The sequence below is a fragment of the Protomyctophum bolini genome (genome assembly GCF_963924005.1).
Source record: "Protomyctophum bolini genome assembly, chromosome: 20".
Classification (NCBI taxonomy): domain Eukaryota; kingdom Metazoa; phylum Chordata; class Actinopteri; order Myctophiformes; family Myctophidae; genus Protomyctophum; species Protomyctophum bolini.
The window spans coordinates 31,383,077-31,398,853 of NC_137881.1; the positions used below are offsets into that span (position 1 = coordinate 31,383,077).

The 15,777-nt window shown below is 42.5% G+C and overlaps 2 protein-coding genes across 2 annotated transcripts in view; both read right to left on the minus strand.

The window, feature by feature from the left end:
• The window catches only part of LOC308335333 (transmembrane protease serine 9-like), a 142,299-nt gene that overhangs the window by 31,052 nt on the left and 95,470 nt on the right, over positions 1-15,777 (minus strand). The window lies entirely within an intron of this gene.
• Positions 1,324-15,777, minus strand: part of LOC308335332 (uncharacterized protein) — a gene marked incomplete at its 3' end in the record, with an annotated part of 34,592 nt that continues 20,138 nt past the window's right edge. Inside the window, exons 3-11 of the mRNA XM_080792350.1 lie at positions 15,472-15,620; positions 13,346-13,625; positions 12,944-13,027; positions 11,520-12,911; positions 4,864-4,918; positions 4,124-4,398; positions 3,431-3,579; positions 1,566-2,064; positions 1,324-1,337 (exon numbers count right to left, since the gene is read on the minus strand). Coding sequence (XP_080648476.1) covers positions 1,324-1,337; positions 1,566-2,064; positions 3,431-3,579; positions 4,124-4,398; positions 4,864-4,918; positions 11,520-12,911; positions 12,944-13,027; positions 13,346-13,625; positions 15,472-15,620 — 2,897 coding nt within the window. The remainder of the gene's footprint in view (positions 1,338-1,565; positions 2,065-3,430; positions 3,580-4,123; positions 4,399-4,863; positions 4,919-11,519; positions 12,912-12,943; positions 13,028-13,345; positions 13,626-15,471; positions 15,621-15,777) is intronic.

The following is a 15,777-nucleotide window of genomic DNA, read 5'->3' on the forward strand; positions in this document are numbered from 1 at the left end:
AGACAGGTCTAGTCCAGAATGCCACTTAAGCACTATATACTTTGTTGTACAACAAATAGCGAAAATAGTTGACCTACAAGCTTGTAGATGTTTGGAAAATTTGAAAGCTTTAGAAAGCTTTTGCCTATAATGCCATGTTGAAACTTAACATACCTACACCGGCACAGTATAATTGGTATGAAGTGTAACTGAATATCACTGTTTTAGTATCCCCACTTAACCCATTAAGACCTGAGTTTGATTCTACAAATGTTATGTTATGGTAAATGGCAAAACTTAACTTAAATAATAATCACTATTATGGATCCATAAAACATTTATTCAGTTCTTTTGAATTTACTGGAAAAAGAAAGCCTAGTTTTTGTCTTAGTTTGGATTGTTGGAGCTTATTGTTGATCTTGTGATCAACAATATGACATTTAAAAGAACGTTTATCGTCAAGCCAGATGCCAAGATATTTGTATTCAGAGACCCTCTCAATCGTGGATCCATCTGAGGAAGTTATAAGTACACTATGCAAGTCAATAATGATGCAAGTTGGAAATTAATGCCCCACCCAGTTATGTCTGCGTTCCTTTTCTGCCCATACATGGAGTTCTTTGTCAGGCATGCCCAAATATGGAGTCTATGCCGATGTCAGAACAAGTCAGAACAAGCTAGCTCCATATGGAGATATATAGGGTGATTAGGTCCAGAGCCTGGGCAGAGGCTTTTGTGCTGGTTCTGGACAACCGGCTATCCGACAGACTCGACACCGGGCACTGCACTCCCCGTGGGGGTGTGGAACATGTGTGTCGAATTTGAAGTCGGTGGGGTGAACGGTTCTCGAGTTGTGTGGATTACAAACATACACACGTACATACAGAGACTTTATTTATAGATACATTTTAGCAGTATTGGCAGTTCTGTGCTAAAATTTCTCACGAAATCTGGCAATAATTATGGTAGAGGGACGTGAGGATCCTTCAGGAACTGAAGCTCACACTCGTTTGTAAAACAGACCTTAATTTGACCTTGGAGTGCAATGGAGTCTGACTCTGGTTACACACAAAGCTGTGTGTAGACAGAGACTGTGTACCACAATGTGATTATTTGATTGGCTGAGCACAGAATGTGATGATGATGAGAGCACCCCCTCACTTCACACAAGTTTTAATTTTATTTATTACTAGTCAAATAATTTCAGTCATCAATGTTTATAATATAGCTCATTGTGTTTATTGCGTATAGCTTTTTTCTTTTTTGGCTGCTTGCAGCTATAGTTATTATAATTAATAATCAATTCAACTTCTATCACATTTCATTCATTAAATGCAACTAGCTTCAACAGAAAATAACTGTGGAGAAAAAAAAGGAAAATTATTTATATTTATTAAAATACTTTTACTGTGTTAACTTACAATCATATAATATATATGACGATATAACATTTATATTATAAATAAAATAGGCAGACACAATTGCACTGCCTTAAGCCACGGTGTACAGAATCAGCACGAGAGTAAATAGATGAATAAAGTAGGAGAAATGGATCACATTCGGGCCACAACTAAATATACTCTCACTTTGTCTAACAGGTGGTGGTGATGATGATGTAGTCATGGATGGTGGTGGATGGGATGAGGTAGCAGTAGTGGCTGCAGGTGGTGGTGGTGGAGGAGGTGTATCGGGCGGTGTTGCAGTAGTGGCTGCAGGTGGTGGAGGTGGAGGAGGAGGTGTATCGGGTGGTGTTGCAGTAGTGGCTGCAGGTGGTGGTGGTGGAGGAGGTGTATCGGGCGGTGTTGCAGTAGTGGCTGCAGGTGGTGGAGGTGGAGGAGGAGGTGTATCGGGTGGTGTTGTACCGCCACACACGAAGCTCGCATCAGCGTCGGTGCCGGGGGATGTAAACGTGACGAAGCCCGGTGGGTCGGCGGTGATGTGGCTTTCGATCCAGCCCTGGAAGCGAGACACGCGAGCGTAGGCTCCTGCCTTGTTGGGCTGAGCGCAGCCCACGCCGAAGCTTATCACCCCAGACTGGACCCAGCGGGTACCGCCGCGACTCACCATCGGTCCGCCAGAGTCTCCCTGATGAGGAAATGACAGATTAATGGTGTATTTTTTTTTAAGAAGCACATGTATATTCTTCATTTTGTATTTATTATCCCATTAAGACCCGAGTTAAATTCCACAAATGACTTCCAAATCAGCAGTTCTCAAACGTTTTCGTAATTCTAAATTATCCAACATTTAACACTTAAGATTTTTCTAAAATTGCAGATGTACAATCTTGCAGCTTTGCAACGGGTTATTTATGCTTTATGTATTCAGATTTCTGCTGCAGGGCACAGGAACTGAAATACACCTTATGATGAATTGAACATGGTGGACCCTATTGTAAACAAGTGTAATGCTTCATGGTGTCGTCCACAGTTAACAGTCTTGTATTGAGTTGTACTTGAAATGTACTGTAATTCTCCAAACTGTTAATAAATACTTCAATCAATCAATAAAACCTGAAAAATAATGTTCGAAGTTTCTGTATATGTGACGTAAAATTAATTTGTTGGGTTATATTGACTTGACTTATATTGACTGGGTTTATGGGTTTAATAATTTGCTATATTAAATTTACTGTTTGATTGTAAGCCTAATTTAATAAATCCCTTTTTTATTTACACTTTTACTTGATTATTTGCCATAATATTATTTACTCTTGAATAATATGGCAAATAATATAAACTCTTGACAGAACTTGTGCTCACTCTTTTCCCCTATTTTTACAGTTGCTGTAAAAAGAAAAAGGAGAAAGAAATCTGCCTGTTTGCCATTGGATAAAGCTGAAGAGGTGGATGCAGTCTTTTCCATAATCCAAACCATGACCTGCAGAGCCAGCTATGACAGATGGATTCAGACTTAAAGCTTCAAATATGACTTTAACTTTCCACCTTCTACCCTGGATTTGAACCTGGATAGCAAGTGCTAACATTTTTACCTTGGGTCAGGGGAGAAATGTAATCTTGACCATTGGGTCAAAATTCTTGTCAAAACCTGTATCTATTCTATACTCCATTAGTCTCGCGTTGCCAGACTTGCCTCTCGCAATGGCCAATGACCAACGGAAGAGCTGTCATGAGTAAACTATAAAAGCAGAAGTGGAGCCTCCTCGCCACTTCCGTTTCGTCTTTACAGTCGCGCACATTTATCCTAATATGAATAGAAATCTTCTAAGCATATATAGCTCGTTGCTTAGCAGAAAAGGTAATAAAAAAAAAAGAAGTTCTAAAGATAGTTTAAAATATATTTCCGTGAACCGAAATGGCGGCTTCCTTACTCGGATTTCGGGAGCTGTTGTTCGAGACTCTATATATAGCATTCGGAGATTGTGGAAATAGTTATTTGTCTACGGCTACACGAGACTAATACTCAGTAGTAATAGTAGAACGATTGTCACCTGACATGCGTCCTTTCCTCCAGCCAGAAGACCAGCACAAATCATGTTCCGCGTGACGGTGTAGCGTGGGTGTAGAAGGCAGTCACACTGTTTGTTTCCCACGACCGGCACCTCGACTTCCTGAAGGGTCTTTGGAGAGGGTAGGACACCTATAATGGAAGAGAAGACGTATACACAAAGGGTTTCCACCAGTAATTATTTTGGCATTAAAATGTAAGATAGTTGTCCATTCTTTCAATTCATTCAGAATTTGAATCCGTCTCTGCTTATGGGGATGGGTGAGGTCTGCTGGACTTTTGATTTAGAAGTAGCCTATACTGTGATTGGATTGCTGTGCTGTAATGCGGATTATGGATGTATCATGTACCTGTGATTGTTTATAGGATGTTGTGTACTGTTGTTTTGTCTGTTTTTGTCTGCCTTTTATTTTTCAACTTTTACTGATCCTGTATTTAATTGAATTAGTTTGTTTGTCTTGTTTTCTGTTGTCTTTTTTTCTTTGGGGTGAAAATTCAATGCGTTTATACTCTTGTATGTCATACTTGTGGGGTTTATTTAAGAGAACCTGTTAATGCCACCATTTATTATTTTTCAACTCCTGTATTTAAATAATGAAAAAAACAACATAGTTTGTCATATTTTAGCCATCTGAAATGTTTTACTTTTAGACATTTTGGCAGGCCTTCGTCTCACCTCCAGAACTGGAGGTGTGCCCCCAGCCAGTCACCCAGCTCGTGGTTCCAGTGTGGAAGGTGCTGTCCGCCGCTGCCAGACAGACGGGGCGAATGTACGGCGTGAAGGCGACGGGACTGGAGAGCTTCAGCAGGACAATGTCGCTGTCTTCGTTCGCCAGCTGAAAGTACTCAGGATGGCGGATGACCCGTGTGATCGTCCTGTTCACCTCGTTGTGGTTGGTTCCTTCTTGGCTCTGGCGGCCCAAGTAAACAATCTCACCACGAGGAAGGTTGCTGAAATAAATTAAAAAAAGAAAGAAAGAAAAAAGTGGTTCACTTTAAGGTTAGGAATACATTTAGGATTGGGCATAGTTTTACTGCATGTTAAGTTTAGGAATCGGGTAAGTTTTAGGCATAGCTTTACTGAGGTCATGTTTAGGAATAAGTTTAGTTTTAGACATAGTTTTGACTGATCGAGGGTTACGTTTAGGAATACCCGGCGACTGTTCTGAGATGGGTGGATTTGACCCGGGGAGAGCGTGTTTTGGGGCAAACCTTCTTATTCACTGCCAGTAAGGCCATATGGTATAGTATCTCCACACATCTCCTTTCACGGGAGGTTTTATATATCGTTTTGAAATATTTCAATTTCATTTCATAATGGACGTCAATGACGGTCAGATCAGGCTGAAACCCCGCCCAAATTTGGAGTCCTATAGGCCTACAGGTATATATCATAGAGACATATTAAATCCTCACCTTCCGAGGAAGCAGTGGGCAGAGGACAGCACCCATTCTTTGTTGATAAGAGAACCTGCACAGAAATAACCTACGAGAGGATGGTTTATACTGGCCTGCCAAGGCCAGCTCCCGGGGGGCGAGTCGTGACCTCCAACGATTCTGGTGTTCTGAGGCGCCTGGCCACAAACTAACAAAAATATAATCAGAGAGAGAGAGTTTTATGAAGTTGTGTTCAGGACTGGAGTAGAGACCGCTCTGTTCTTATCACAGTCCACTCCCCGTTCACAATTCCTTCATGCCCATCTAACACGCCTGCCTACGCTTGGCTTGACGTATACTGTACAAGTACACCCCCTGGACATGATGCTAGTATACTGTACATGACGCAGAGACTTACCCCCAATGATCGAACCCTTGATGTGGATTGCCAAGCAGGGAGCTGGCACTGGGTCCCATTTGTATAGTCTTCGGTATACCCGGCTGGGTATTGAGCCCCGACCTCCTGATCTCAGGGCGGACACTCAAAACCACAAGGCCACTGAGCCGGTACAGTATACCAACAGTAGAACCCTAGCATATATTCCCACTAAATACAGCCTAAGCCAACTAAAAGTATGGATTATGCCTCCACAAATAGCCTTTCCTTTTTTTAAAGGAGGCTATTACTAACTAAACTTATATGTCAACACCACTTTTACACTGACTTTTACCACTTTTCAGGATAGTTTAAATTCATCTTTAATGTGGCAGAATAAATAGGAAATGTAATGAAAACAAACACAAAAACACAATAAAATTAAATAAATGAAAACCGTTTCACATGGTTGCTTACCAGACAGTTGTGAAAAAGAGCCTGCAATAAAAAATAAAATAAAAAGGTTTCAGTCAAGGTTAGGTTCAGTCAACAGCACAGCATGTGTGAACTAGATTTAGTTTGACAGAAAAATATAATGGTTCATTCAATATCTGGACTGCAGTTTTCACTGAAACTGCAGACAAGAGACAAAACAAAAACTACATTTTCTTTTTTATTTGGTGCATATGCTAATGGTCCATGCCCGTGTGCAAATTAAAATCCACTGAGGAGAAGCAAGCAGAACAGGTTTTGGTGATAGTTTTGAGGAGAGGTTTTGGTGACAGGGATTTCCTTATTTATATGTAGGATGTAGGCTAGTGTACATCATTTGTGACATGTGCCGAGTCTAGCCGCAATTTGCAACTCTAGATTTTTTAATAATGTGATGAATCTAGAGTTACAATACCCTCCATTGACTCACCACTCATCAAATTTGCGATCCGCTTGTATTAAACAGCGTTAAACTCACCAACATTGCAGGTATATAGGGCAAGCTTGAATTATCCTCTTTCAATCTGCCGAGCTTGTGTGTCATACAAATCCACCGTAGACATGTTAGGAGCTACTTTCTGTCAAGAAATTCTGTGCCAGTGATTCTTTTGGAGAAGTGTTGGAGTTTGGAAGCGCTCGTCGTAAGTCACTGAACGGCCCTGTGTGCCATCTGTTTCGCATTTGAACATAATGCAGGAGGCAGCAGCGCGACCCCTTAATAAAAACGAGTGCTTCCAAACTCCCAACATTTAGAAAAAGAATCACCTGCACAGAATATATTGACAGAAAGTAGCTCCTAACATGTCTACGGTGGATTTTTATGACACAAAAGCTCGAGTGGGGAGTCAATGGAGGGTATTGCAACTCATCCCATTATTTTTTTTAAATGCAAATTGCGGCTATACCAGCACTGACATTGTCGTGTATTTTCACACAACTAAACTGACTAAATTAGAGAGAAGACTGATGTTCTCTAAAGCAAACTGGAGACTGCAAGACTAGAGTATAGAAAACCTTGTCAAGAGCATCGGACGATGGGATGAAGAAGCAGGCAGAGAGGTGAACTGGAGTGTTGTTGACCATTTATTCAATCAAAAGACCAAGTCCAGAATGACAAAATAGCATAGCTTCCCGCGGCCCCATGAGTGCAGGGCCGTGCTGGAGCACACAGACTGCCTGACCGACCGTGGCGTGGTGGCCAGCCAGCCCAACACAACTCCCTTACATTTTAGTTCCTATAGGTCTTTAAGCGTCCAACTACAAACAGATTGGGTGTGGTTAAGATTTAACATACAGATCACCAAATGGCACAGAGATAGCAAGTGGCTGCCTACGTGTGTTTTGATTCACACCTGGGACAAGCGTCAAACACTTTGAGACAATGGGTACTCCTCTCTCAGCACATTAACACACTGACCAAAATGTATATCCTATAGTAATTATGAATATCATGAAATTTGGAGACCACAACATCTAACAGTTTTGTTCTTTTGCATTTGATTATTGCCCGCATGCCTGTCCATCCTGGAAGGGGGTCTCCTCTTTGTGGGTCTGTAAACCTCTGACTGTACAGCCAATTCAAATGCAATTGGCTTTAGTTCATTAGATTAGATCACATCACTGTGTAGGTCGACGGACAGCAACAAAAGATGCAAATGTGTACACGTAAAGTTGGTGTCAAACATGCAAGTTCTTTGGCCTCAATTCCACACAATCGAAGAAAATCTGAATAGTAAATGTAAGTTCTACTTCAAAACCATGCAGTGACTCACAATGGCAGAGCAAAGAATGCTCCTTTTGTAATTGGTCATGTTAAAGTCAAAACTTATCATTACAGAGAATGCATGGGGTAAGATGAGCCAGTGGATAAGTTGAATGTTGTATTAACAATTGCAAATATTAAAAGGTCCTGCATAACAAACTTGATTTAACTAAATTCAATAATAGATATATACTATCTATCTGGCCTATTGATGGTACATAAATAAATAAATAGGGAAAAGTCTTATTAAATTATTTTCGATAAGTGAATACATTTTCTGTTCACGTTTAAACTTAAAACATTCAAATATCATTAATAAGACTGCAAACGGGCAGGCAATATAAAGTAGAAACGTCAAGGAATATATTTTCTCACCTTTGAGCTGCAGGACGAGCATGAGAGATATCCCACACAGCTGCTTGTGGAGGGCCATGTTTCTATCCCAGTTTCAGCATTGTCAAATAGCTTTAAGTACTCAACTCCTTCCTGTGGGTGTCTACCTTATCGTGGTGGTTTGCGTGCCACTTATTGACCCTCGAAGGCTATGCCGTCCGGAGTTTCAAAGCTCCTGGCCGTTTCCGGTTCAGTTTATTTTTGTTTTAATCTTGATGATATGGCTATGATACAGCTCATGTGTCACAATTTCAGACCAGAGAGTAGGACCCAAATGCAGGTGGACAGTCAGGAACAGGTTCAAAAGTGTTTATTAACACCCAAAACAGGGAACACGAAGAGCTGAGGGAAAATAACAATCACTAGGAGCAAGGAACACTAGGAGATAACATTTCAAATACAAGAGCAACAAAGAAAACTGTGACTATATAACTAATAATCCAACAAGGAACTGAAAAAAAAACAGGGGAATATAGGGAGTAACAGGACACAGGTGAAACTAACTGACAATCAACACAGTATACTGGTGAGACAAGGCAGGAACAGAACTGCAGGGGCAGACAGGAAAGGCACAAAGCAATACTACAAAATAAAGAGTGTGACGACAAAGATGGCTTCCAGACATCACAAGAAAAAAGGCCAGAATATCAGGTTGCAACAGGGTGGGTGGTGGGGGTCTGGAAGGAGGGTCACTGGGGTAAGGAATACTGACTGTCATGGACTGGGCAGGGCAAAAAACTGTCAAAAACACAGAAACAACTATACACAAGGAATCACACAGAAAGGCAGGCAGGCAAAACACACAGACAAGCACACAGACAAGCAGACAGACAGAAGGTGGGACAAACCTATAGCCCCGTTCGGACCCTACGTAAAGTTTCTGACATTTCGATGACTTTATGTAGGGTCCCGTCCCATCTCTCCCACGCTAAATGGAATACAGACGTACATTAGGGTTACCATATTCTGAATGACCAAAAAGAGGACACATGCGCGCGTGCGTGTGCATGTGTCGTGCGTGCGCGGTTCTGTTTGAATTAAATTTGCTCCTAAATTTCATCAAATATATTAGTTATGTATTTATTTAAAGCAGTGGCTCTCAAAGGTGTGATCCAGGGTGACCCTCATGGTTCCTTGAGGGGGTTCCAAATAGACCCATTATAGGTCTGTAACTGAGAGTGTATCACATGGACCCAAATGGACCCTTACAGGTCTCACTCTGAGAGTGTACAAGTGGAACCAAATGGACCGTTTTATAACTTTTAACTCTGATACTGTACAAATGGAATCAAAATGGGACTCCAAATGGATCCATTTGGTTTTACTCTCAGAGTTATGGGGGTCCTTGAAATTAAAAAAGTTTGAGAACCTGTATGCAATGGGCTGGCTTATCTCTTATAAAAAGAGAGACCAGCCTATTCTCCAAACCATCATATCTTATGCTTTGCTTGGTTGTACAAAATAATATTCGGTCAATTTAATTTGCAGAAGGACTCACCTTGTGCACAGCTGCCTTGTCTGTGTTGTTGACATGGGCTTGCAAGACAGAACTTTTATTTGTGACAGACACATAGTTCCTTTGCAGACAATACAATCTGCATCTCATTGGTCAGTCACAAAGCTAAGAAAACAGTAGCCCCATATGTGCCCTCTCCCTACGCTCATTCTGTACCCCCGAGATGAGGTCACACCCTGGGCCCCTCCCACCGCGGTTCAGAAACGCTGCATGTTTCCACAAGGAACACTTCTTATCCTTTTCTGCACAATGAATCCAAAAAGTGAAGGGCTAAAAAGGTTTTACACTAATTCAAACTTAGCAACGGCCAAGAAAATCCAAGTTTAAACGGTTACACGAGCGTTAAAGCGGTTGTTTAGCATGTTTTTCAAGGAAGTTGAAAAGCTTTAGCGCCTCCCCTGGTCAAAAATGTCCAACTGACTTCATGAATATGGAAGCGGTTGACTAGGAGGCAGCAAAATATGTTATTAAAAACAAGCACTTCCAAACTCTGACACTTAAATAATCAAATGCAGGGCATTTCTTGACAGAAAGTAGCTCATAACGTTTATACGGTGGATTCTTATGAAACAAAAATGTTGCAGATAGAAAGAGGGTGATTCAATCTTTTCGCACATCTGCAAATGTTGGTGAGTTTAACATTGTTTATGCAATCTATTTATGAGCAGGCTACATTAAAACAGGCAACAAAAAAAAAGCCAAGTTTGTACTTCTGCCCTCTGGGAGAAGATATAAAGAACCCAAGTGGAAGTACATCAGATTTTAAAAAAAATAAAAAAAAAAACAAAACATGCTTTTATTGCAATGCAGACAGTTTATTTTATCAGGTGATTATATCCATTGATTATGTATTCAGAGTGCAATCACAATTAAAAAATAAAGAATCTTAAGCATATACTGTAGTTCTATGACCCGTTAACATAACTTGAAGCTAAATCAGAACATTCTCTCTCTTAGTTATTTCTTCAGAACTTGTATTAGACTCTAGCTGTTTTCTATACTATAGCTGAGAACCTCTAGTGGATAGAGAACAGTGATGTTATTGTGTCTCTGCGAGCCTGATGGACAGGGAGATGGTTTGTGTACAATGTTCTGAGTATTAAAGATAATTAATATAGTTTCACAATTTCATTATTATATATTTTTTATCCCACAACTTTGTAACCCATTTTTCACCCCTGTGTCAATCATCTAATGTGATCCTGGGCTCTATACACACCCTCCACCAACCTAGTCCCCATATATGGGGAACAAGGGGAGAGCAACGGACTTGAACACATGCTTCCTTCATGCCTGAGTGTCCAAGTTGCTCCTTTACACCTGACAGGGGGGAGTTTCCCTGGTTGGACGTATAGCGCGTGGAAGGAACACGTTATTCCAACCAGTTCCTTTCCCCTCCATCAGGCGCCCCGGCTGGCCAGGGGGAGGCAGTTTAGAGACCAGGATTACTGCATGTTTTTTGTGAGGGTATACCTACCCTAGGGGACACGGGGAGAACATGCAAACTCCACACAGAAAGGCCCTTTCGCCAACCCCCGCCTTCGGGTATGGGCACTGATGACGTGCATACATCCTTCTGATTGATTGTGTAACCCTAAGCCAGTGGTTCCCAAAGTGGAGTCCGGGGACCCCCAGGGGTCCTTGAGGGAGTTCCAGGGGGTCCCCAGCTAAACGATACCGGTAATTAGGAACCAAATGGACCCTTGGGTCTGTACAAATCGAACCAAACGGACCCTGACGTGTCCATTTAGGGTTCCATTTGTACACTCTGAGTTAAATTAACATTGATTTTATTACAATAAAAATTGGGGTTCCAGATATAAAAATGCCATTGAATGGGGATCCGTAGCCTAATGCATGTCAAACTGGGGGTCCTTGAAATTAAACGGGTTGAGAATCACTGCTACAAATCTTCTCTTATGGGGGGTCCCTGGCATATAGCTCCTCAAATGTGGGGGTCCGCGGGCTAATTGGTGTCAATTTGGGGGTCCTTGACACAAAACAGTGTGGGAACCACTGCCCTAAAGCTATACCTAAGCCATGCTGTTGTACAGAATTGGCACGAGAGTGAGGACAATAGTGAAGTAGGAGAAATGGATTACACGTGGGCCACCACAAAACAGACTCTCACACAGGGGTTGTGGTTTAGTACCCACTGGTGTAGTACCCATTGGGTCTGGTGTAGTACCCATTAGGTCTGGTGTAGTACCCATTGGGTCTGGTGTAGTACCCATTGGGTCTGGTGTAGTACCCATTGGGTCTGGTGTAGTACCCATTAGGTCTGGTGTAGTACCCATTAGGTCTGGTGTAGTACCCATTAGGTCTGGTGTAGTAGGGTCTGGTGTAGTAGGGTCTGGTGTAGTACCCATTGGGTCTGGTGTAGTACACATTGGGTCTGGTGTAGTACCCATTGGGTCTGGTGTAGTACCCATTGGGACTGGTGTAGTACCCATTGGGTCTGGTGTAGTACCCATTGGGACTGGTGTAGTACCCATTAGGTCTGGTGTAGTACCCATTAGGCCTGGTGTAGTACCCATTAGGTCTGGTGTAGTACCCATTGGGTCTGGTGTAGTACCCATTGGGTCTGGGTCTGGTGTAGTACCCATTGGGTCTGGTGTAGTACCCATTGGGTCTGGTGTAGTACCCATTGGGTCTGGTGTAGTACCCATTGGGTCTGGTGTAGTACCCATTGGGTCTGGTGTAGTACCCATTAGGTCTGGTGTAGTACCCATTGGGTCTGGTGTAGTACCCATTAGGTCTGGTGTAGTACCCATTAGGTCTGGTGTAGTACCCATTAGGTCTGGTGTAGTACCCATTGGGTCTGGTGTAGTACCCATTAGGTCTGGTGTAGTAGGGTCTGGTGTAGTAGGGTCTGGTGTAGTACCCATTGGGTCTGGTGTAGTACCCATTGGGTCTGGTGTAGTACCCATTGGGTCTGGTGTAGTACCCATTAGGTCTGGTGTAGTACCCATTGGGTCTGGTGTAGTACCCATTGAGTCTGGTGTAGTACCCATTGGGTCTGGTGTAGTACCCATTGGGTCTGGTGTAGTACCCATTGGGTCTGGTGTAGTACCCATTAGGTCTGGTGTAGTACCCATTGGGTCTGGTGTAGTACCCATTGGGTCTGGTGTAGTACCCATTGGGTCTGGTGTAGTACCCATTAGGTCTGGTGTAGTACCCATTGGGTCTGGTGTAGTACCAATTGGGTCTGGTGTAGTACCCATTGGGTCTGGTGTAGTACCCATTGGGTCTGGTGTAGTAGGGTCTGGTGTAGTACCCATTGGGTCTGGTGTAGTAGGGTCTGGTGTAGTAGGGTCTGGTGTAGTACCCATTGGGTCTGGTGTAGTACCCATTAGGTCTGGTGTAGTACCCATTAGGTCTGGTGTAGTACCCATTGGGTCTGGTGTAGTACCCATTGGGTCTGGTGTAGTACCCATTGGGTCTGGTGTAGTACCCATTAGGTCTGGTGTAGTACCCATTGGGTCTGGTGTAGTACCCATTAGGTCTGGTGTAGTACCCATTGGGTCTGGTGTAGTACCCATTGGGTCTGGTGTAGTACCCATTGGGTCTGGTGTAGTACCCATTAGGTCTGGTGTAGTACCCATTGTGTCTGGTGTAGTACCCATTGGGTCTGGTGTAGTACCCATTGGGTCTGGTGTAGTACCTATTAGGTCTGGTGTAGTACCCATTGGGTCTGGTGTAGTACCCATTGGGTCTGGTGTAGTACCCATTAGGTCTGGTGTAGTACCCATTGGGTCTGGTGTAGTACCCATTGGGTCTGGTGTAGTACCCATTAGGTCTGGTGTAGTAGGGTCTGGTGTAGTACCCATTAGGTCTGGTGTAGTACCCATTAGGTCTGGTGTAGTACTCATTGGGTCTGGTGTAGTAGGGTCTGGTGTAGTACCCATTGGGTCTGGTGTAGTACCCATTGGGTCTGGTGTAGTAGGGTCTGGTGTAGTACCCATTGGGTCTGGTGTAGTACCCATTGGTTCCGCTGAACTACCCAGTCGTTCTGGTTGTGCTGGTGTTGCTGGGTCGGTCGGCACACTGCACACGTCGTCATCAGTGTCGGGGCCGCTGGAGGAAAACCCGACGAAGCCCACTTGGTACGTGATGCTGTCGCCGATCCACTGCTGGAAGCGTGACACGCGAGTGTAGACTCCCGGGAAGCCGGGCAGAGCACAGCCCTCGCCGAAGCTCACCACCCCGGCCTGGATCCACCTTGCACCGTTGTGGACTACCATCGGACCACCAGAGTCTCCCTGGAGGAAAATGTTTTTTTTTTGGTACATCCTTTATATTCACAATGCCTGAGATTTAAAAAAATGCACTGTATGAAGGCTTCATTGAGGCAAGGTATAGAGCGTCGCAGTCCCTCCCCCTTTCAGAACAGCGAGTGGAATGCATTTTGACCATAGGCATTTCTTAAATTATTTATTTAAAGACCTTTTAAGCGCCGTGCGAAGCCAACTCTTGTCGTGACAAATCATGACAACACACACAATATTCTGGACCGAACAAATAATTACAAAGAAGAAAAACAACAAAAAGTGTGCCTGCCGTTTTTTTCTACTTTCTAATTCTTTGTTTGGTCCAAAATATTGTGTGTGTTGTCATGATTTGTCACGACAAGAGTTGGCTTCGTACGACGCTTAAAAGGTCTTTAAATAATTAATTTAAGAAATGCCTATGGTCAAAAATGCATTGCGATTCATTTCCTGGGCCACTCGTTGTTCTGAAAGGGGGGACTGCGACGCTCTTTAGAGATACTTTGTCCGGTAGGGGAGAGCCGCCACGGATGTAACGCGTCACGGTTGTAACATGGACGTTATCTCTTGATTGGTCAACGCCACCATGACGCCATCGCGTCAGTATGTGTACAGCAACGTACTCTACGTGCCCAGGAAGTTTGAAGTGTTTACCTTCATCCTGCGGGGAGCTATTGGCGAAAAACTGACTTTTTTCAAAATGCGTATAATTTTACACCTGGAGTATTTGTGTTCTAAAAAAATTTTCTTTGGTGTTGGTGAATAAAAATCCACATGGATGTCTTCATGCTTATGTTCTTCATTAGTTTGCATCGTGTTTAGACGGAATTCACGTTCATTCTGGTCTGTAAGCAACGGCAAAGAAAACTTGCAAAGGAGGGTTTGTGTTACAATGGTCCGCTTCCATTCAATGCCATTATAAGTAATATTTACATATTTGACATATTGGCCAATATTTTATGTTCTAAAATTGTATTGTATTGTGTAGTGTATTCTAAAATTAGTTTAGGGTTGTATAACATTGTACAACTCAATCAATCAAACGTTTGTTTAATCAATGTATTTCCCCATTGAACTGAAAAAAAAAGCCCAAACTGGTACACCGATACTATTTAATATTTCCCAATATGTTTGATACATTTTCTTATCACATCCATGGTATGAAAACAATGCTAAGGAGTTGCTTCAATGAAATATAATTGCTTTAAGCTGAAAACGATATGTTTAATGGTGTTTTTTAGCGTTGTTACATTTATAACCCTGCTGTTACAATTAGTCCGACAGGCGCAACAAATGTAACACTGGAACAGCGTCCACTTTCGGTTTAATAACTCCCGACCTGTTTGATCAATTGAAAAATAAAAAGTGGTTTATGGAAGCAGACAAGTGTAGGTCCGTTGCCTGAAAATATTACATATGTAGATAAACGGATCTCCGAGTAAAAAAATTAAACGTGCAAAGTGTTACATCCGTGGCGGCTCTCCCCTACTAGATCCGATATTCAAAATGTACAAAAGTGCATCAAAATATACTTGAATGAAGTTCTAAAAGTAAAAGTACACAAGTTAACATTCACGCATTTTGAAGCGACACATTGTGAGCTTATGTAAATCTGCTATTTTCTAGATAAATTCTTAGATTTAAAAAAGTGTTTAAATATTTTGTTAATTGTTACAGTACGTTATTCACAACCTTTTAGAAATAATAATAATACACATTTCAAAATGACACGAAAAATAAAGGGACATTTGATCGTGAAGAACCAACTCTCAAAACACTCGAAACAGCGTCATAGAGAACGATAGAACTAAATGCACAGAGGAAGAGTAAAATGTATCACCTGACATGAGTCCTTTCCTCCAGCTCGGAGACCGGCACAAATCATCTTCTCTGTGATGGTGTACCGTTGGTGGTAGAAGCAGCCACACTGTCTGTTTCCCATGACCGGCACCTCAACTTCCTGAAGGGTCTGGGGAGAGGGCAGGGGAACTAATGGAAAACACATAAAAAGGGTTCCCTATTATAGTAGCCAGCCCATAGAGCCCCATTGTGAACCCGGACATGTTGAGTACACCAAGGTTTCATGTTATAAATGGTATGAGTCCCCAGCATGTAGAAACTGCCAGATGCTACCTTGCATGTGTTG